The 23,901-nt window shown below is 35.6% G+C and overlaps 1 protein-coding gene across 1 annotated transcript in view; it reads left to right on the plus strand.

Annotated features, from left to right (window-relative positions):
* The first annotated feature begins 160 nt into the window (after positions 1-160).
* The window catches only part of TMF1 (TATA element modulatory factor 1), a 31,401-nt gene continuing 7,660 nt past the window's right edge, over positions 161-23,901 (plus strand). Inside the window, exons 1-10 of the mRNA XM_034998605.1 lie at positions 161-1,083; positions 4,359-5,551; positions 7,232-7,335; positions 8,388-8,514; positions 10,799-10,904; positions 16,326-16,468; positions 16,715-16,881; positions 17,167-17,323; positions 20,880-20,972; positions 21,691-21,847. Of these exons, the coding sequence (XP_034854496.1) occupies positions 942-1,083; positions 4,359-5,551; positions 7,232-7,335; positions 8,388-8,514; positions 10,799-10,904; positions 16,326-16,468; positions 16,715-16,881; positions 17,167-17,323; positions 20,880-20,972; positions 21,691-21,847 (2,389 nt within the window). The 5' untranslated portion in view covers positions 161-941. The remainder of the gene's footprint in view (positions 1,084-4,358; positions 5,552-7,231; positions 7,336-8,387; positions 8,515-10,798; positions 10,905-16,325; positions 16,469-16,714; positions 16,882-17,166; positions 17,324-20,879; positions 20,973-21,690; positions 21,848-23,901) is intronic.

Consider the following 23,901-nt stretch of genomic DNA (forward strand, 5'->3'; position numbering starts at 1 on the left):
CAAATCCCATAGCCACTGACCAGATTAGGAAGGCCAGCAATTTTTTTCAAATAGCGAAATGTTTGAAGAGTGAACGCAGAAAAAGTCGTATTTCAAATAATGTGCACAACACACATTAATAGATTCATAGTTTTAGTGTTTCTCAGGTTTGTTTTGACTGGGGCCAAGAGTGGCCCTGCATTGTGAAGAGGTGGTGCCTTCCGTACCCACGTTCGAACCTTCTGCAACAGCTTGCAGAAGACGCCTTTTTACCTACGTCATCAGGAGGACTGGATCAGGCCTTTTACACAGCGTGCAGTCTCCTTAGGCAAACCCAAACCCAGGGTTCCAGCGCGAGGCCACGTTAACACAGGACTGATCAAATATTTGAGGCAAGCTGCTACTAGGCGAGAGCCAAACTTCCTCTGCAATTCTTGCTGGCTAGGCGCTAGCTTTTAGTACGTGAGCTATCTTCTAGGAGGGAACTCACGTGAGAACTAGCTTTCCTACCCAGACGACTCTACCTCTGCTCGTAGCCACAGAGCTTCTCTGGCGGCCAGGAATTTGCGCGCTGTGCCTGGAATCAGCATCCACAGCAATAGTTCCGCGTTCTTCGTAACTAACGACACGCTTCGGGCCCCGGATGTGACGTCAACGTTCCTCCGGTTCTTCCGTCTATTGACGGAACTCTGGGCTCCCGGGTTTGGTGGTTGTGTACGTGGAAGAAGCCAGCTCATGCGCAGTCCGCGCCTTTGGGCTCAGCTGTGCGGTCAGGGCTGAGGGTAACATCCCGGGCTCGGGGGAGACCGTCGGGGGCATGGCCAGCCGCTGACAGGGCCCGCCGAGCGAGGAAGGGGGCGAGGCCGCTCCGGTGCACCCTTTCCCGGGCCTGAGGCCGGTCGGCCTGGCCCTCGGTCTTCCCGCTTGGTGCTGTCGCCGCGGCCGCCGGCTCAGGAGGGGAGATGAGTTGGTTCAACGCCTCCCAGCTCTCCAGCTTCGCGAAGCAGGCCCTGTCCCAGGCCCAGAAGTCCATCGACAGGGTCCTGGATATCCAGGAAGAAGAGCCGAGCGCCTGGGCCGAGACCATTCCGTACGGAGAGCCGGGTAAGGGAGAGAGGAGCGGGGTCCCGGGGGTCCCTGTGCTCGCGGAGGCAAACAGGTGAAGAGGTGTAGACAGGGATCCTTACCCGCTGACAGAGTTCTGAGCAAGTTGTGTCTCCCCAGCCCGTCCACGTTTCTCTAAGTGGGTTTTCGCGGTTTTCCTAAGGGAAATCCCAGCCCCGGGGTCCTCTGGGCCCGTAGCCCCGGGTGCGGGTCTTGCCGGCCTCGGAAAACCCGGTCGCGATTTGTCGGGTTTTGGCCCCGCCCTCCCTAGTCGTAGCTCGGAGCGCGAGCATGCAGAAACCGGAATTGCTGCGGGCTCCGGACACTTTTTGGGAGACAGCGTCTGAAGTCCATTGACGGGAACGGGAGGAACAGTCCCTAACACTTAATGAGCACTCCGTGCTTGGGAGCGCGGAATGTGCTTTTTTGTGGCTTTCTCATCTTCCAGACAGCTCCTCCAGTTAGGTTCGTTAGAGTCCGTGTGGCCGAGAAAGGCTGTAACTAACTTCCTCTAGGCTACACAGCAGGTGAGGGGCAGAATATGGTGGAGGTATCACCCGTGGAAGCCGGCGCAGGAGTTTTGGGTTTCATCACATTGTATTTCCAAAGAGCTGCCTTTGGCTCCCTTTGTCAGATTTCTTAAGCTGAATCTTTCAGGGATCTTCATTTGCTTTGGCTTTAAGTCTAAGGAACAGTTCAGCATTTTTGGTGTGAGGGGTAAAAATTTGCATTGGGGTGGGGGTGGGGCCTCTGAACCTCTGTGAAAAAAGAATAAGTGTTGACTAAATTTTTCCGATTTGTTTTTAATTTTAAATCTTTGAAAAGTCAGGACCTAAGTTGGAGGTACCTCATTTTCAGATATTTTTGGCCTATGTCTGTATGTCATGATCTTACTACCTTATACAAGATGCTATATGACCTTGTTGGAGTAGCTCAACTTCTTTTTTCACAGATACCCCACATTTTGAATCACTAAACTTTAGAAGAGACAGAATATAAACTTAAGATAGAAGGATACTCATTTTATGAAATCTGGGGCTTGAATCTTCTATGATGTAGGAAAGATGTTAGGGTTCAAAGCCCACTGCCAAGAAAGAATTCTTGGTGGTTTTATTCAAGCATGGGGACAGGACCCATGGAGCTGCACTGGGGTCATGAGGAGTGCCCATTTTATACGTTTTTTATACTTTCAAGTGGGGCTAGCTATTGTTAGGAAAAAGTCATTTATTACTGTTGAGTAAAAACTCAGTCATGAAACTCTTCGATGTAGATCGGTGGATCATATCCTTGGAAGGATGATTGCCAACATGTATCTTGGGGATAGAGATAAGGGAGGTTTCCAAAGGAATTTTTATATGTTAAAGTAGACTTACAGGATCCTGCGGGGTCGGGCTAAGATTTCCTTTTGTCCTTAGCAAAGTATTAACATTGAGGCAACTGAGTTCCTAAAGGAATGTCACTCTGCCTATTTCAAGGACTTGTCAATGGGCTGCAAGTAGGAAGGAAATTTAATAATTTTTCTTTTGCCTTTGTTTCCCATATCAGTCTATATGATTCATTTTTCAAAATAGGTTATCCAGAATAGATTCAGATTTAGTGAAATGCTGTGAATATTTATTGATCACCTATGTTTTACATTGCCTTACTCAAAGATGACTACTGGATATCAGATGACCCCCCCCGGAATTTGTATAAAACATTCTTCAAGAGGCAAATTTAACTTCTGTCATTCTTCAAGATGACCTACTAACTTAAACTAATTAGCACACTTAAGCTTGCTTGCTCATTTGCATCTTTACTTCTGGTTTTCTCCTTTTTTTCATTGTTTTCATATACTGAACCAATGGGTATAAAACTGTGTCCCCAAATTGAAGTTTCCTACAAACTTCTGAAGTCATATTATAGGATAGACTTTAATTTAGGACATAATAGTGTTTAGGAGCTTTTCAGTGTTTGTTCTCTCCCCACCATCCTCTAATTGTGCAGAATTTGTGATAATTCTGCTCAGCCACTTTTGAATTTAGAAAAAGAAGGTTTTTTTAGAAGAAATGCTTTAAATATTTTAGTAAATATGTCATTTTTTGTTTATCATTGGGATTTTTAGTAGCATGTATTTCTGTGACTGAATTATCTTTTTTTACCCAGAAGATAGTTATTTTCTTCTTAGTGTTTTTAAAAAGGCCTAGTGTGAACTACCATCTATTTATAAAAATATATATATATACTTCTTAAAAAAATGCACATCTTTGAAAGTCGTATGATTTTTTTTTTTAGGTTTTATTTTATTATTTATTATTTTTTTAAAATAGGCTCCACGCTGGGCATGGAGCCCAATGTGGGGCTGGAACTCAGGCCCGTGAGATCAAGAGTTGGAAGCTTAACCGACTGAGCCACCAAGGCACCCCTTTTAGATTTTATTTATAAGTAATCTTTACACCCAGTGTGGGGCTCGAATCCCCAACCCTGAGACTAAGGTACATGCTCCACTGACTGAGCCAGCCCGCTGCCCCTGAAATTCATAAGACCTTCTAAATTCCTCCTAAATTTGGAATTTAGGAAGGGAACAAAACTTTCTCATAGAGTGGGTTTGGAGAGTGACACTTGGAGAATGAGCTTGTCATTAAGTAGATAAAAAATGAATTTGTTTTCTGGAAGGTACTGTTCCCATCAGTTTACTTTGATCTTTGGAAAAGAACATTTGTCATCAGTATGTTGGGTTTAGTTTTTGAGTGTTACCCTCTGTCCAACTCATAACCATGTTTTATTACTGATATTAGAAGAATAAAATTAATATGAAACTAACTGAATTGAAGGTAGGGTCAGTTTGCTGTGATTACTCATGCATGACCTGTAAGTGAGGATACTGCCTGTTGTTGTGAGATGCATCACATGTGTCTTAGACTTAGCATGAGTTATATAACATATACTGGTACTCTCTTAATTTGTTGTTTAATGGAATAACATACTTGCTTCTGGTAGGCCAGGCCCATTTTGGTCTCTGGTCTTTACTCCTGGTTCCTTTAGGGCAGATCCATACCAGTTTTCCTCTTTAAGGCCCAAAGTTCAACAATGAACTAATTAATTATACAGTAAGCAGGATCTTAACAGGTCCAAATTACAGGTTATAGTCCATAAGTTTCCTTTTTTAAAACTTTATATTGACTTATATATAATGATTGTAATATTAATGTAAAATACATATAACTTATTCTCTTCTCTTTTAATAATATATATATTATTTATTATTATTATTTATTTATTTTTTTTGGTCAAAGGAATAAGTACCCCTGTCAGTGGAGGATGGGATTCTTCAACCTGGGGGTTAAAGTCAAACACTGAACCTCAGAGTCAGCCAGTAGCCTCTCCTAAAGCAATTACAAAGCCAGTTCGGAGAACTGTGGTAGATGAATCTGAAAATTTCTTCAGTGCCTTTCTCTCTCCAACGGATGTCCAGACCATTCAGAAGAGTCCAGTGGTATCAAAACCACCAGCTAAATCACAACGACCAGAAGAAGAAGTGAAAAGCGCTTTACAGGAATCCTTGCACACTGGACTGTCAAGAACACCTGAAACAACTGAGTCAAAAGTAGAAGACTCTACTCCATGTGTACCAGGGGAAACTCTCGCTGTAGATACTCTGTCACCTAAAACTGAGGGCAAGCATGAAGAAACTGTTAATAAAGAACCTGATACGAAGGTGTCAACTGTACGTTTGAAAGTGTCTGAAAGTGTAATTAATGTGAAAACAACTAGAGAAAACATATCTAATATATCTACGGCAGACACAAAGGACATGGCTTTGGAACCTAAGGAACAAAAACATGAAGACCGACAGAGTAATACACCTTCTCCTCCTGTTAGTACCTTCTCGTCCGGTACTTCTACCACCAGTGACATTGAAGTTTTAGATCATGAAAGTGTAATAAGTGAGAGCTCAGCAAGTTCGAGACAAGAGACTACAGATTCCAAATCAAGTCTTCACTTGATGCAGACATCTTTCCAGCTTCTCTCAGCATCTGCTTGTCCTGAATATAATCGTTTAGATGATTTCCAAAAACTCACCGAGAGTTGCTGCTCTTCTGATGCTTTTGAAAGAATAGACTCATTTAGTGTACAGTCATTGGATAGCCGTAGTGTAAGTGAAATCAATTCAGATGATGAACTGTCAGGCAAGGGATATGCTTTAGTACCTATTATAGTTAATCCTTCAACTTCAAAAACTAAAATAAATGAATCTGTTGAAGGAAAGTCTGAAGAAGTGAATGAAACATTAATTGTACCCACAGAGGAAACAGAACTGGAAGAAAGTGGACGAAGTGCAACACCTGTTAATTGTGAACAGCCTGATATTTTGGTTTCTGTTACACCAATAAATGAAGGACATACTGCCTTAGACAAGGTGGCTGAGCAGTGCGAAGCTGCTGAAAGTAAGCCAGAAGCACATTCTGAGAAGGAAGATGTTTGCAAGGTAACTCTAGAAACCAGAAGGGGATTTGGGAATATGCTTTCCAGAGATTAAATCATTGTTTATTTTCTTTTCATTGTTTATTTTTAGCATTCAGTATTGTTTAATGATTAGTACTGATTAAAAAAGACAGGCATTTTGACATTTAAGTGTGCCATTAAGGATTTTAAAATTGATTTATTGATGCTAAATTATTTGAAATTTCTCTGAGACAACTGTGATAACATAAATGGATATTTCAGTATAACTAAACAAAAAAGTTTCCATCTTGCGCCATTACTGTTGAGTCCTTTCACCTTACAATTCTTGTATGCTGTGCTCATTAATTAGTCATTTTGCAAAGGATTGTCTTAAGGTAACATATATCTTCAAATCCTTTGTAGGTAAAGGTGCTGAAATGAATTTAAATACATGGTTTTTTTTTACATCAAAAAATTTTCGCCTGTTCACATTATTTGTAGCAGATCTTAAATGAAAAATGTAGTCTTTAATTAATTATTGATGTGTTTCTGTTGTTGTTAATTACTTGTTTTCTCTTTTATGTTATTTTGATGTTTCCCTGATAGCTATCTTACATGAATAAGAATGGGAAATGTCAAAGGAACAATGGTATTGCTTAGGAATGACAAATTGCTTCTACCTAATACATATAAAAGGAAAGTGGTGTAAATTCTTTAACATTAAGTCACAGTTTTGGTTTTTCCTATGATTTTTAGATATAGAAATTGAGTTGGATTTGGCATCTTTAATAGACTCCTCTGAGATATAGGATGTCTTGAAGAAATGTCCTGTAAGTGCCATGTATTGAATTATTTAATGTAAAAAAAAGTGCCAGATTCTGTTACCTAGGTTTAATATTATTCACAAATGAAATGCCATGCGCTAGCTCTAATAGCAGTTTGAATTCCTGAAACCAACACTATTTAGTATCAGTAAGATATTTTTGAGCTACTTTCAGAAGGTAAGTGATTTCTAAATTAACCTAGACCTCAATCAGGTAAGACTTTTTTTTTTAGTGCGTAAAAGCATCATTCCTCCCCTCATAGACAAGTTTATCATTACTTCAGCAAGACCTAAGGAGTAAGATATTCTAACCATTCCTTTTTGTTTAGCTTTATACTGATATATTCTGGAGATTTTAAAGTTACATGCCTATAGATTTTCTAAAATTGCTTTTATTTTTTAAATGCAAAGTATCATACTAAAAAAGTTACACATTACATATTTGAATTAAAGAATAAAATCGAATAACAGACACTTGTATATTTGCTACCCAGCTAAGATACAGACTACTACTAGAGGCTTTAAAGCCCTACGTAACCAACTTATCTCTTCTTGTCTTGCTGTAAAAAACTTGTAAATATTCTTGTATATGTATGCAAGAGTTTTCTCCTCTAAAGTATATCTAAAAGAATTTTCTACGTTAAAGGGTGTGTAGATCTTCAACTAGATGTTGTCTAATTGTTTTCCAAAGTGGTTTACTAATTTATACTCCTACCGGCTATGTATGAGTTCTTGTTGTTCTGAATTCACTGTGTTCTTGGTATTGTTTTAAATTCCTTTCATGAGATAATGCTGTTTTATTTATTAGAGTGATTAGTTTACCTTTACAACTCATCAACTGCATGTAGAAATGGTTTTTTAAGGTTAAATGCATGACTTTTGTGTATTCTCCTTATTCAGAGACTTGAATTTCTGAATGAGAAACTGGATAAAAGGGAGGCTCAGTTATTATCTCTTAGTAAAGAAAAAGCACTTCTAGAAGAAGCCTATGATAATCTGAAAGAGTAAGTATTTTACAAATGTGAATAATTTTGTATGTTTTGTAGAAGCCCAAATACTTGGTTATTATTTAAGAATGTTTTTTAAACTAAAATGTTTGAAATTTAACTTGTGTATAATTATTGAAAGTGGAATAGTGGGACATCCGGGTGGCTCAGTCAGTTAAGTGTCTGCCTTGGCTCAGATCATGATTCCAGGGTCCTGGGATCAAGTCCCACATCGGGCTTCTTGCTCACCCGGGAGGCTGTTTCTCCCCCTGCCTGCTGCTATTCTTGCTTGTTCTCTCTCCTTCTCTCTGACAAATAAATAAATAAAATCTTAAAAAAAGAAAGAAAGAAAGAAGATGGAATAGTTTTTCAATTCTCACTGTAGAGATTTCTTTTCTCCTCAAATTATCTTTACCATATTACCTTTGGCATTGAAGAGAGGTATTTTGCAAAAAAAACCCAAAAAACCATTTTCCCTTTCAGTATAAGAGATTTAAAATGTGTATTTAAAGAAAACTATGATATTTAAAAAGACACTGAATATTTGTTTGCTTTAAGGAGGTGATTAGTAAAATAGATTGAAAAATGAAAAATTTTGTTTACCATTATCTTACTTTTACACATCAAATATTGGTGACATTTTCATTTTCTTTCTTTTTTTTTTTTTTTAAGATTTTATTTATTTATTTGACAGAGAGAGAGACAGCGAGAGAGGGAACACAAGCAGGGAGAGTGGGAGAAGGAGAAGCAGGCTTCCCGCAGAGCAGGGAGCCCGATGCGGGGCTCGATCCCAGGACCCTGGGATCATGATCTGAGCCGAAGGCAGACGCTTAACGACTGAGCCACCCGGGCGCCCTGACATTTTCATTTTCTAATGGGTTTTCATTTAGGTGCTTTAAAATAAATTAAGCAGGTAATTTTTCTCTTAAAAGTTAACAGGCTTAAAACTAAACTGTTTTAGTAAGGTATATGTTGAAGACAATGTTATTTTCCTTTTGCAAACTGCACTCATCTTGTTACCTTAGGAATATGTAAACCAGTATCTCTGTCTCTGTTGTTTTTTAATTTAGTGAAATGTTTAGAGTAAAAGAAGAAAGCAGCAGCATTTCTTCTTTGAAAGATGAATTTACTCAAAGAATTGCAGAAGCAGAAAAGAAAGTTCAGCTAGCCTGCAAAGAGAGAGATGCTGCTAAAAAGGTAATGAAAGTTAAAAATAATATTAATTAAATTCTATACAGACATGGATTTTTGAGGGATGCATTCATAATATTTTGGTATGGAAAAAAAGTAAGATTAAAGGATACCATATAGTATATTAACACTTAAATTGTAGATTTTTTAGTATCTTCAGACTTACAGATTTTTGATACTAGAAGAATCTTAAGCTAGTATTTGTATAATTTATCTATAAGTCCTTGCAAGATACATAGCTAGGATCATTAGAATAATTTTTATAAATGATAATTTCATTAAAATAAATAACAATTAAATCTAAAAGGCACTGTGTAAATTAAAAAAATATATCCTTACTCTCATTTGTTACTGTCTAACTATTTCAAACATATATGTTCTTCTTCAAGTCAAAGTAATTTTAAAATAAAAAAATTGTAAGGGTTAGTGACTCTTGTGAGGCATAATATTGATTTATTCTAATACAGGATTTCTCCTCAGCACTATTCACATTTTGGGCTGGATAATTTTATGTTGTATGAGACTTTTCTGTGCATTGTAGGGTGTTTACCAGCATCCAGGCCTGTACCTACAAGACACCAGTGTCACCCTCACCTCCTCCTCTCCCAGTGCACGTCCATCACCCCCTTCCATGAGTTAAGATAATTGAAAATGTTGGCAGACTTTGCCAAATGTCCTCTTGAGAGCATAGTCACTCTTGGTTGGGAACCATTGTTCTAATTCTTAAAATTTGTAGCAGTTGGCTATTTCAGAAGTTGGTAACCAGCTAAGGTTAGTAATTATTTCTTCTATCCCAACTGTTAGTAATAACTTTTCTCATCATTTGCCCTTCTCAGTTAAGTTGCTTTCCTTCTTCTTGACCAGTGTTAATATTTATATTTTTTTCTTTGTATACTCTTACAGAAGAGAAATAAGTCATAGACTTCCTTCTGCTTAGGTTGCTTTAATTAGCTAGCTCATTTCAGATACTGACAAAAACCTGAGACTACGTAACCAACTTATCTCTTCTTGTCCCTATAGTATTCCATCTAGACCAGTCTAATTGAGAAATTAGATTTAAAAAAAAAAAAAAAGAAAAAAAAATGTCAACTAATTAAAAAAAAAAATTAGATTTTAAGTAATGCTTGTTTCCTGTAATGTACTTTGAATTGTAGATCTAAAATAGACCCAAACCATTGACTATAGGTGGGAAAAGCTTGGGCTCTAAGTTTTAACAGATTTTTTGTGTACTGATATATATAAACCCCCTACTTAGGATCTGTAGGAAATTCAAGGTGAATTGAATTACCTTAAGTAAAGAGTTTGCTTATCTAATGATGGAAAACAGATAATGTCAACACCTATGTAGTACTAGGCAGAATAAAATAAGTTACAGATAAAGATGAATAAGCGTTTGGAATGGTATCACAGAGGATGAATTCTGACCAGGGGAATTGAGGAAAGTTTCATGGAAGGCAGGATAGTCTTATTGGGCCTTGATGGATGAATCAAGGAAACAGCTGGAAAATGCACAGCTGTGTTGTGGATGGTACAGAGCATGGGCTTTGTGGACTCATAAACCTGGTTTCAAATTAAACTCTACCACTTAATAGCTCTCTGACCTTCAAACTTTATTCAGTCTTGCTGTGTCTTAGTTTTCTTATTTGTGTAGTTGAATAAAGGACCTCCTTCATAGGATTGTTGTGAGGATAAAATGATAATAGATACAAAGCATGGTTTAATACCTAATGCTAGTTGTTTTTAGCTGTTGTTTGGTTTCAGGTCATTGGTTAAAACCTAATTTTAAATCATAGAACACTTTTCACATCTCCATTTGTGGTTTTAAGAGATAAACTGTCTTGACATGTTCTTGCTGAATTTCTGCTTTATTAAAGTAAATTGAACCTTATATAATTATGTTTTCCCTCATTTTACAATGCACTAGCAAGTGCAAGTTTTAGATGAGGAAAAGAAATACAGTGAAAAATGGAGACATATGTTATTCTAAATATAATGTTTAACCTGAAAATATGTGTATAGAGATACTCAAGAAAGGTATTGAAAGTTAACTTATTCTCATTTGCATTTCCATATTAAAACCTGTTTATATCTGAATTCAGGTTTTCTATGTTGTTTCAAAGCTGTTTACATAGTTAACTGAGGTAATAAACTCAATTTAACAGAATAAAACTTACAGAACTTTATCGAGAATTTCATTATTGATGACTTCTTTGAATATGGAAAAAATCGAAAAATATGCTGAGAGTGAAAGTAATTCTTTATGGTATTCACATTCCTTTTTTTTTATTAGGAAATTAAAAGTATAAAGGAAGAACTTGCTACTAGATTAAATAGTAGTGAGACTTCAGACCTTTTGAAAGAGAAAGAAGAGCAGATCCGAGGGTTAATGGAAGAAGGTGCGTAAAGTATTTAGTTAACTATGAAAAATACCATAACAGGAGAAATGCTTGCCACATGATTAGCTGCTACTTCCCAATAAAAAATAATTGGAAGCAAGAAAGATTTGTGCTTAAACCTCAGAAATGGTAGGTGACAATTTATGGAAGAATGGGGAGCAATATGTATAGAGGCAGAGATGCATGTATGTAGCCTTTTGTTTCTAGGGAGGTAAAAAAAAATAACTTGCTGAAAAATAAATGTTTGTGCTTTCATAAAAAAGCTTTTTAACAGGTTTTAGAGCCTGTCATGTAACCCAAGATATTTGAAGGTTATAATCCTGGAATTTATATAGTATCTGAATCTCTAGCGTGGGTACTGTGTGGTATCATCATATTGTTTGGTCGACTGATAGTGAACTTTTCATTATATTCTTGTTTTAATTTTTCAGTTATTTAGCCCTCTATGAAAAAGACTTAAAATTAGCAAGATTATAGAAATTAAATATCCTTCATGAGATAAATTATAAATAGACACTGGATTAATTTCTTTATACATAAGGAGAGAAGGTAGTTTTGGAAAAGGTGATTAAATGAATTTTTCTTTTCCTCTTAATTAAGGTTTTTCTAGTTCTAAGAATAACACTACTTGCAGAAATTTTTTAAGTTTTAGGAGGTGTAGGAAGAAAAAAAGAATCATAATCGGTTTTATAAGGAACTATCAATTTCTTATAGTTCTTTTTTAATGTTTTTAATACATTGTTAAGCATAATTAAGGTCATGTATTTAATCTGTAATCTTTTACATTTTCGTAATTCTTTTACATTTCCCTATGCTATTAAATGCTTTGCTAGCATTATTAATGGCTGTATTAAAGTCCATTATATGGCTATATATACCGTAATTTATTTTACTGTTTTCCTAATGTTGTACATTTATTTCTAAAATGTTAATATTACAAATAGTGGTGGGATGAGCATTTCAAATCATTGAACTAAAGAGAATTTCCAGAGTAAGTGTTTGAAAAGAATTGGAAATAATCACTGTATTTGAAAAAGTTAGTTTTACCCAATCTTTCTTTTTCATTTATTCAGCTAATATTTAACAGTTAAGTGTGTCAGATATTATGTTTGATACAGTAATACATATGACACACTCCCTGTCTTTTAGGAACTTACAGTTTAATGAGAGGGAAATATAAGTACACAGATAATTATAAAGCACAGTCTAAACACTGCAATAGAAGAATGAAGGGAGAATTGATAAAACACATAATCATTATCTCAAGACATGTTGAGGTCATGAACTGCCTGTGTTACAACACTAGAAACTGAGGAGAAGACTGTGTGCATGGTTTCATAATTAAAAAAAATATTTAAAATATTTATATCAAGTGTCACTATTTTGGTATTTATTAATTTAGGTAGGAGGTGGGTTGATGTTCTCTTTTGCTTAATGAACTTCTTTATACTGAAAATAGAATGATTTCATATGGGATTATTTACTTACTGCTCTGTATCCCCCAGAAGTATTTTTTTAAAAGATTTTATTGATTTATTAGAGAGAGGGTACACAAGTGGGGGCGGGGAGAAGAAGGAGAGAGACGCAGACTCCCCCACTGAGCGGGAAGCCCCATGTGGGGCGTGATGCGGGGCTCCATTCCAGGACCCTGAGATCATGACCAGAGCCAAAGGCAGATGGTTAACTGACTGAGCCACCCACGTGCCTCTCCCCCAGAAATATTTTTAAATTCACAGCTGAAAATCTGAAAGACTAACAGCTGAAAGTACACTACAATGAATAGCTGATTACTTTATTACCTCGCTTCATCAGTTATTAACATCTAGGCACACCTGCTTCATATCTTTTTGCACACACGCACTTCCCTTTTGCCAAACCATTTGAATGTAGGTGACAGAAATAGCATTCCACTCCTAAATTCTTTTTTTCCAGCTTTATTGAGGTATAACTGAGTAATAAAAATTGTATATATTTTTTGATACACATATACATTGTGAAATGATTACCACAGTCAACTAATTAATATATCAATCACCTCATGTAGTTAACATCTTTTTATGTGATGAGAACACCCAAGATCAATTCTCTTAGCAAATTTCAAGTGTATAATATAGTAGTATTAACTGTAGTCACCATTCTGTACATTAGATCTGCAGAATTTATTCACCTGCATAACTGAAACTTAGTACCCTTTGACCAGTATCTCCACATTTCCCCCATCCCTGGTAACGAGCATTCTACTCTCTGCTTTTGTGAGTTAAACTTTTTTTTTTTTTTTAAAGATTTTATTTATTTATTAGAGAGAATGAGATAGAGAGAGCATGAGAGGGGGAGGGTCAGAGGGAGAAGCAGACTCCCTGCCGAGCAGGGAGCCCGATGCGGGACTCGATCCAGGGACTCCAGGATCATGACCTGAGCTGAAGGCAGTCGCTTAACCAACTGAGCCACCCAGGTGCCCGAGTTAAACTTTTTTATATTCCACATATAAGTAAGATCATGCAGTATCTGGGTCTGGCTTATTTCAGCCTCCAGTTTCATCCACATTATCACAAATGGCAGGGTTTTCTTCTTTTTCAAGGCTAAATAATATTACTTTATATACACACATGCCGCTTTTTTATTTTTTAGAATATTTAATGAATTGGGAAAATACTTATAGTTTTAGATACCAAAACAAGTTACACATTTGTATATACTTTTATTCAAGTATAATTACATACAATGTTATATTAGTTTCAGGTGTACAACATAGTGATTCAACAATTCCATTACTCAGTGCTCACCATAAATACAATCACCATCTGTCACTATGTAACATTACTACGATATTATTGACTATATTCACTATACTGTAATTTTTATTTCTCTGACTTATTTTATAACTAAAAGTTTGTACCTCTTAATCCCTTTCACCTATTTCAGTCCTCCACCCCGACTTCCCCTTTGGCAACCACCATGTTTTTTTCTCTTTTTGAGTGTTTCCTGTTTGCTTGTTTGTTTAGGTTTTTTTTGTTTTGTTTTAGATTCTGCATATAAGTGAAATCATATGGTATGATCCTTTTAATGTATTGTTAAATTCAGTTTGCTAATATTTTGTTGAGGATTTTTACATCTATGTTCATCAGGGATATTGGCTTATAGGTTTAGTTTTGTGTTGTGTGGCTTTGGTTTTGGTATCAGGATAATGCTGGCCTCATAGAATAAATTTGAAGAATAGATACTAATTCTTCTTTAAACGGTACAACTTACCTGTGAAGACCTCCTGGTCTTTTGAGAGGAGTCTTTTGATTACCAATTCAGTTTTGTTACTAGCAATTGGCCTGTTCAGATTTGCTTGTTCTTTCTGATTGTTTTGGGAGATTTTATGTTTCTAGGAATTTTTTTTTTCTAGGTTGTCCAGTTTGTTGGCATATGTAATCTTCATAGTATTCTCTTATAATTCTTTGTATTTCTGTGCACAACACATTGTCTTTCTTTATCCATTGATGGACACTTAGGTTGTTTCCGTAACTTGGTATTGTGAATAATGCTGCGGAGTGCACATATCTCTGAGATACTGATTTTATTTCCTTTGGATATATATCTAGAAGTGGGGTTGTTGCATCATATAGTAGTTCTATTTTTAATTTTTTGAGTAATTTCCAAGTTGTTTTCCAAAGTGTCTGTACCAATTTATATTCTTGCCAATAGTATACCAAGGTTCCTTTTTCTCCACATCCTTGCCAGGTCTTATGATTTGTCTTGTTGATAATAGGTATCCTAATAGGTGTGAGGTGTAGTTTTAATTTGCATTTCCCTAATGATTAGTGATGTTGTGCACCTTTTCATATACCTGGTGGCCATTCACATGTCTTCTTTTGAGAAGTCTGTTCATGTTTTTTGCCCATTTCTTAATTGGCTTATTTGTTTTTTGCTGTTGAGTTGTATGGGTTCTTTGTATATTTTGGATATTAATCCCCTATCAGAAGTATGGCTTGCAAATATTTTTCTCCATTCTGTAGACTTATTTCTTCAGTCTATTGATTGTTTGCTTTGCTGTGCAGTATTTTTTTAGTTTGATGCAATCCCAGTTGTCTATTTTTGCTTTTGTAGCTTATGCTTTTGGGATCATACCCCAAAAAATCATTGCCACCACCAGTGTCAGAAGGTTTTTTCCCTGTGTTTTCTCCTAGTAATTTTACAGTTTCAGGTATGTTAAGTCTTAAGTCTATTTTGAGTTGACTTTTGTATTTGGTGTGTGATAGGGTCCAGTTTCATTCTGCATATGATTGTCCAGTTTTCCCATCACTATTTATTGATGAGACTGTTCTTTCCCCATTATGTGTTCTTGGCATCTTTGTTGAAGATTAGTTGGCTGTAAATTTATTTCTAAATTTTGTGTGGATTTTCTAAGCTCTCTATTTTGTTCCACTGGTCTGTATGTTTTTATGCCGGTACCATACTGTTTGGATTACTATAGCTTTATAACATGTTTTAAAATTAGAAAATGTGATACTTTCAGTTTTGTTCTTGCTAAGGATTGCTTTGGCTGTTTGAGGTCTTCTGTGGTTCCGCATGAATTTTAGGATTTCTTAAAATTTTTGTGAAATATGTCATTGGAATTTTGATAGATATTGCAGTGAATCTGTAGTCCACTCCTAAATTCCTAAGTCTCCATCTCCCAATAGCAAGTACACTTTGCTTCACAAACACAACATCATAATCATACCTAAGAAAATCAGTATTAATTCAGAAGTGTACTCCAGCATATATTTCATTATTTATCTCCATGGTCTCTAAAAATGACTTTTATACCTGGTCATTTGTCCTGCCCCAAGATCTAGTCAAAGTTTGTATATTGCATTTGACCATTATGTCCTTTTAGTCTTCTACCGATCTAGGATAGCTCTCTCTTAATGACATTGAAGACTTTGTAGAGTGCAGGCCAATTGTCCTACATATTCCCCATGTTCAGGAGTTTATCCGTTTCTTCATGATTAGATTCAGATAAAATTTCTAGTGAGAAATATCATTGCTGATACTGTGTACCCACCTCTCCCTTATATCAGTAAATGCATAATATACCACAATTGGTGATGTCAAAACAATGTTTCGTTAAGGTGGTGACAGCCAGATTTCTCCATTGTAAAAGCACATTTTTCTCTTCATAAGCCATAAGTAATATGTGGGAATGATTTTTTTAAGGTGTAAATATCCTATTGTCTACTATCCTTCCACCTAGTAATTTTAGCATTCATTGATGGTTTTTGTCCAAATCAGTTTAACATTCGTGGTTACAGTTTTGTGATTTTAAAAATATTCTATCATTTTATGTCACTGGTTAGATAAAACATTCAATCCAGATTCTTAAGAATCATTGTTTGAATTTATTTATTTATTTATTTATTTATTTATTTATTTATTTATTTTTGCCATTGCCAGGAGAAAAACTTTCAAAACAGCAGCTGCATAATTCTAACATTATTAAGAAATTAAGAGCTAAAGACAAAGAAAATGAAAATATTATTGCAAAGCTGAACAAAAAAGTTAAAGACCTAGAAGAAGATTTGCAACATTTAAAACAGGTGAATATTAACCATTCTCTAGATATATATATTGTTATTACTTCCTATATGAACAATTGGCTGTGGTTTATAAAACATTTAGAATAATTTATCAGGGTATTTCATGTGGGAAGAATTTATCAAGCAATTTAATAAATGAGTGTTAAGATTTTTCTTCATTATTGTAACATTTAAGATTCCTGGAATACAGTTATTTACCATGGTGTTATTTATTGAAAAATACTTTTGTCTGTTTTTATAATATAGGTCCTTGATGGCAAAGAAGAAGTTGAGAAACAGCATAGAGAAAGCATTAAAAAACTAAATTCTGTGGTGGAACGCCAAGAGAAGGATCTTGGCCGACTTCAGGTAGATATGGATGAACTTGAAGAAAAGAACCGAAGTATTCAGGCTGCTCTGGATAGTGCATACAAGTAAGAAAATGAACAAATATGCAACCCATTTAAAATTATCAGAATGGGATATTGAAAAAATACTTTTTCTGTTATCTAATCACTAACAATATTTATAAACTTAGCTATATATGAACTTGTAACTGGTCAAAGCAAGTTCACAAGAGTTGTTACCGTAGTCAATGTTTATTATGTGGTGAACTCTCCCTCATTGTGTAACTCTTATGGAAATCTACATGCAAACTTTACTAACTTGGCCATGTAATTAACTATTTTAAATAGAAATTATCCATCTAATTTTTTAAGAGAACTTACTGATCTCCACAAAGCCAATGCTGCAAAGGATAGTGAAGCACAGGAAGCTGCTCTAAGTCGTGAAATGAAAGCTAAAGAAGAGCTTTCTGCAGCACTAGAGAAGGCCCAAGAAGAAGCCCGTCAGCAGCAAGAAACATTAGCAATTCAAGTAAGCAATAGATAATGAGTTACATTAGTCTTTAAAAACTTTATGCTTTTGCAAATTAAAGATTACGTTAGTTATTTGAATCAAACTTTATATATTGGTACGTGTGTTAAATTTCCTTTCTAATCTTATTGGACACTTTTCCAAGAGTACTTGATTGTGCCAATCTTAATCGTGTGTTTTTTGAACTTTGTTAAAGTGATGCTTACATTGTACTGTATTGCTTATTTTTTGTGACTTTCAGACTTATTTAATAATACTATGAAAGGCAAAGACTGTGTTACTGCACATATGCAGATAAATACTAAACATTGCTTATAATTTTAGGAGAATCCATATAAGTCCTGAGCTTATTCATAACATCTGTGGGAGTCCATGTAGTTCAGATAGAGGAGGAAAACTGAAATTTGTCAGGCTTTTTCTTATAAAATCATCAGTTGATTGATATTTGGGGTTATTTTCACTTTTTGATTATTATGATTAATGCTGCTATACACATTCATTTGCAAGTTTTTGTGTGAATGTTTAAGTTCTTCTAGATATGTATATATACTCTCAGATCAGTACGGTAACCCTATATGTAATTTTTTGAGGACCTGCCAAACTTTCCCATAGCAATTGCACCATTTTACATTCCCATCAGCAATATATGACAGTCTGCGTCTTGCCAGTATTTTTTTGTTATGTCTTTTTTTTTTCATTATAGCCCTTTTAGTGGGTGTGAAGTGGTATCTGATTGTGGTGTCCTTGTTTACATTTCCTTAATGACTAATGATGTTGAGCATCTTTTTATGTGCTTATTGGCCATATGTATTTTTTTTTTAAGATTTATTTATTTGAGGCGGTGTGTTGGGAGAGGGGGAGAATCTCCAGCAGACTCCCCACTGAGCAAAGAGCCCAGTGTGGGGCTCGAGCCCAATGTGGGGCTTGACCCCATGACTCTGAGGTCATGACCTGAGCAGAAATCAAGAGTTGGACACTTAACTGACTGAGCCACCCAGGCGCCCCTGGCTGTATATATCTTATTGCAGTTTCCTTGGAGAAATTTATTCGAATACTCAAATCCTTTGTCCATTTTTAAATTGGGCTTTTTAAAAACTGTTCAATTGTGAGAGTTCTTTATGTATTCTGCACATTAGGTCCTCATCAGATGTAGGATTTGCAAATATTTTTTCTCATTTTTTAGGTTGTCTTTCATTTTCTTGACGATGGCCTTTGATGTACAAGTTTTTTAATTCTGATGAAGTCCAACTTATTTATTTTTTCTTTTGCTGCCTATGCTTTGGGTGTCATGTTTAAGACCCCATTGCTTAATCCAAGGTCTTGCAGGTTTTCATCTGTTTTCCTTCTAAGAATTTTATAGTTTTAACTCTCACATTTAGGTTTTTTGCACATGGATATCCAGCTGTCCCAGTACCATTTGTTGAAAAGACTATTCTTTCCTCATTTACCCCAGTGCAGATTTGATTTAATTTTACACAAATATGTAAAACATTGACATGGTTCCAAAGTGAGAGCTACATAACAATATATTAAGACAACATTTGCTTCCAACTTAGCTCATCCCCATCCCCTTTCTTTGCCTGTAAGTAACCATTTTATTAGTGTTTGGTTTATTTTTTCAGTGTTTCTATTTGTAAATGCAAGAAAATATATAAATCTATACACTTACTTATATACCTCTGCACATATATATACAGATACATTTATACCCATTTTTTTTTTTTAAAGATTTTATTTATTTATTTGACAGAGAGAGAGCAAGAGAGGGAACACAAGCAGGGGGAGTAGGAGAGGAAGAAGCAGGCTTCCCGCCAAGCAGGGAGCCCGATGCGGGGCTCGATCCCAGGACCCTGGGATCATGACTTGAGCTGAAGGCAGATGCTTAATGACTGAGCCACCCAGGCGCCCCATTTATACCCATTTTTATTTGTATCTCCTTCATCGTTCTTACTTAACCAACTGAGCCACCCAGGCGCCCATCGTTCTTACTTAAATATAATTTAGTATTATACCATCTTACAGTTCACCTTCTTTAAATATTCTGGTGATCATTCATTCCATAATAGAACTTAGAGCTTTTTACAGAATTTCTTTTTACAGTTTGTAATACTTCACTGTTACTATTTATACTGTTGTTATATTGTTATTATACCATTGTTAATTCAGTCATTTCTTACTGATGGATATTTGGGTTGTTTCCAGTATTTTGTCATTATAAAACACACCATGTCCATGTACCCCTTGTGTTTCTGACCACTGGGTTGGATAAAATCTTAATATTTTCAATTTAAAAATACGCTAGAATAATAATAAAAATTGGGGGAGTGGGAGACAGAGCATATGGGGCTACCGTTTATAAATCATCACCTTTTAGGGGCACCTGGGTGGCTCAGTGGGTTAAGCATCCAACTCTTGGCTTCGCCTTAGGTCATGATCTCGTGGTTGTGGGATCAAGCCCCACATAAGGCTTTGCGCTCTGTGCCGAGTCTCTTTGGGATTTTCTCTCCCTCTCCTTCTGCCCCTCCCCACTTGTGCACGCTGTCTCTTTTTCTCTCTCTCTCAAATAAATAAAATCTTTAAAAGAGAAAAATCATCACCTTTTATAAATAATGTCAATTTTGGGTATTAACTTCTTGTCCTCATCTCTGTGTATGTATTTTTAAATAATTGGTATCATATATGTTATAGTTTTCTCATTTAAGATTAAATTATAAATTTTTACATATTCTTTACATCCATCATAATTATTTTTAAAGATTTATTTATTTTATGAGAGAAGGAGAGCATGCACACACAAGTGAGGGAGGGGCGGAGGGAGAGGGAGAGAAGCAGACCCCCTGCTGAGTGCCCAACACGGGCTGATCTCCCAACCCTGAGATCACAACCCAGAGCTGAAATCAAGAGTCAGACGTTCAACTGACTGAGCCACCCAGGTGCCCCACATTCATCATAATTTTTAATGAGCATATTCGTGTTGTATAAAGATTTGCAAAAATAGATTACTACTGATGGATATTTAGAATATTAGTTTTGTCTTTTTTTGCTAACAGTATTGGGAGTATCTTTGTATGTTTAGATCTGCTTCTACTGAGTAAATTCTCAATACTAGGATGACCAGGTGAAAGAGGGTGAAAAGTTTTATGATTATTTAAACATGTTGCCATAATGTTTTACAAAAAGACTATAGCATTTACATTTGCAGCTGTGTGTGAATATAGCAGCTAGCTTTTATACCTATCACATTCTGCCTTACGTTGCAAACATTTATAGATGCATTGTCGCTCCTTCTATATTGTATGGCAATGGCTGTGCCTGTTTATATGCCTTTTTTTGGGGGGGGGCGCTAACAGTGCTTTTCTAAGTATATATATTTATCAAGTATACATACAGTTTAGAATTGCTTGATGAATGGGATATGTTATAATATGTAAAAGCTCACTGGATAGTGTAAATAATATACATAAACAGTAAGTCAGCATAATACAGTATGTAGTTAGGAAGTTGTAAGTAATGTTTTGATGTTGTTTGTGATAGTGTATTGGTTCCCCCCATACAGGTTGGGGACCTTAGGCTGGCACTGCAACGTGCAGAACAAGCAGCTGCCAGAAAAGAGGATTATTTACGCCATGAGATCGGTGAACTCCAACAGGTACTGTCACAGTTTTCCTAAACACAAATCAAAGATATGTTTTCCTAGAAATAAAAAAGTCATTTAGTGGAGATAATGTTCATGGAATTGAGAGGATTACTACCATACTTTATCATTTGCTATATTTTTGTGGCTTATATGAATAAAACCAGAGTGGACACTTTAAAAATGAACATAAGAAGCCTTAATTTTGTTTAATAGAAAATAATTTTATCATAATAGATTTATTTTGTGTGAGTATTGTTTTTTTCATTCGTTACAGCTAGTTTATTAGTATCAGTCTTTGATTACTGTGGGGCAGATAATCAGTGCCAGTTTTTATACCACTACTCAGTTAATTTTCAGTCAGTGAACATGCATGGGAAAATGGAGAGAAAATGCAACTCAGATTGATCTTTCTGTTTTTGTAAATACTTAGAAATATTTGGATGATGAGGCAACTGCTGGGAGGTTTAAATTACAGTCTTTTTTTTACCTTAAGGTAATCAAAAGCTATCTTTATATTAGAAAAGCTTTGTAAAGAAGTAGTTATTTAGATACTGATGCATTCTAACTCTAACTTAAGGATTGAATAATTAGAAAATAATGTAATTAAAAACAAATAATTTTATCTTGGTGAAATAATATTTTCCAGAAATCTTTCATAAAGTTTGTTTGCTAGTATTTTTAGAGTTTTCATTGCCATTAATGGTAGTGACTTAAGAATTTCATGATTCAGAGACTCCAGGAAGCAGAGAATCGAAACCAAGAGTTGAGTCAGAGTGTTTCATCAACAACAAGACCATTGCTTCGACAGATAGAAAATTTGCAAGCAACTCTAGGGTCCCAGACATCATCGTGGGAGAAGTTAGAGAAGAATCTTTCTGATAGACTTGGTAACTGCTTTAGTTCTTAAGCTCAATGCAAAAGCCCTTTCCTCTTATTTATAGAATTAGAATAATGGTATGAAATTGAAATTCACTTGATTTGATAGTTATACTTTATGTCTAACTTGTAGAGTTTTACCTCTTCTCCTTTTTTACTTTTATTTTCTAATATCCTAATTGACTCAAACCATTTGTTTTCCCTTACAGTGTGTCCGATACTGTCCCATATACTTCCATGTCATCCTTCCATATTTACAGACCACTGCACTCATTTTTTTCCTTGTCTTTTGCTACATTTGACCCCTTTCTAGCTTGTCTGCAATAATATAGGAGATAGAGATCAGATATGATTCTAGTCCTTGGTAGAATTCCAGGAGCCAGAGATAGGTCTAAGAAGGATCCTGATCAAACTCTACCAGACAGATTCTGTGGAGTCTTAAGATTCTTCTGTATAGAAATGCTTCAGGTTGTCTCTGTGTGCTGTTATTAAGAAAATAATTATTCCAAGATGTTTATGCAAGCACAGATAAGTAGCGCACACACACACATATATACATATATATATATCTTTATATATATATACACATACACACACACACACATATACACACACACATCTATTAGATATCCCAGAAGCTGGCTAATTCATGAAAAATTCATGTGTCCTTTCTATGCCTAAAACTAACTGTAACTTGAGAGACACCATGATAAAAGCAGTGATAAAAGCAGGCCTGAATGGGTGTCCCTATAAATCATGAGGGGTAGACTAGATTAGTGGTTTTCAAACAGTATTCAGTGGATCCCTTAGATGTCTTAGGACTAGCTGTCGTGGTGAGAGGGCAGCTCTATAATTAAGGTGCTTGATGTATCCCAGGCTGCTTTAATGAAAGTAGTGCGTCCTTTTTGATCTTGTGTTATTTTTTGAATTCCATGTGAGATTATGTCTGGAAAAAGATTCATCTGCTTAAAAAATCACTGAACTAGGTGAACCTTTATATATTATTTAATTTATAGGTATAAATTTTAGGTCTGTCATTTGTTATTAAGACCCATTTGCTATGAAAATGAGACATCTGAAAATGACAGCTTCTGAAATGAATTTTTTAGCAGTAAATGAAAACTAGAAGCTGTTTTTCTTGTGGTTTTTAAACTGGACTTTATATCCTCTCAGTGATATGTGGTATTGTGCTCGAATATAAGCAGAGCCATGGGACACACATACCAAATAATGCTTTTAATAGGAGTGTAAATACATTATGTAACAATATAAAGTAAAAAAATAGAGATAGTATTAGGTCTACTTTGGTGGGGAAAAAATAAATCTCAGAGTTGTATCCACTAATTTTTTTTTAACTGAAATTTTTTATTGAGATAATTGTAGATTTACATGCAGTTATAAGAAATAATACAGGTGGTCCCTTGCATGCTTTACCCAATATCCTCAAATGTTAACACTGCAAAATTATAATATATCATGACCCAGGGTATTGACACTGATACAATGTATTAGTTTTTTTCAGATTTCCCCAGTTTTACAGGTACTTAACGTGTGTGTGTGTGTCTGTCTGTATTAAGTTCTGCACAATTTTATCCTTTGTGTAGGTTCATGTACCCACTCAAGATGTTTAACGGTTCCAACACCACAAAGATCCTTTATGTTGTCCTTTTGGAACCTCAATTTGTCACCCTTGTGGCCCTCCTTTTGTGTCCTAAATCTTGGCAACCACTAATCTGTCCTCCATCTAAAATTATGGAATTTCAAATGTTATATAAATAGAATCATATACTGTGTGACAATTTGGGATTCGCTTTTTCTCTCGCAGCATAATTCCCTGGAGGTTCATCTAAGTTATTGTGTGTATCAGTGATTTAGTCTTTTCATTAAGCTGAGTGTGTTTCCATGGTATGTGCATACCACATTTTCTTTAACCATCTACCTGATGAATGATATATGGGCTCATTCTAGATTTTTTCCATACAGATAAAACTGCTGTGAACATTCTTGTACAGGTTTTAGTGTAAACATGTTTTCATTTCTCTGGCTAAATGTCTAAGTGTGCAGT

This window comes from Mirounga leonina, unplaced genomic scaffold, assembly GCF_011800145.1.
Source record: "Mirounga leonina isolate KUSES-001 unplaced genomic scaffold, KU_Mleo_1.0 Mir_94, whole genome shotgun sequence".
NCBI classification, from domain to species: domain Eukaryota; kingdom Metazoa; phylum Chordata; class Mammalia; order Carnivora; family Phocidae; genus Mirounga; species Mirounga leonina.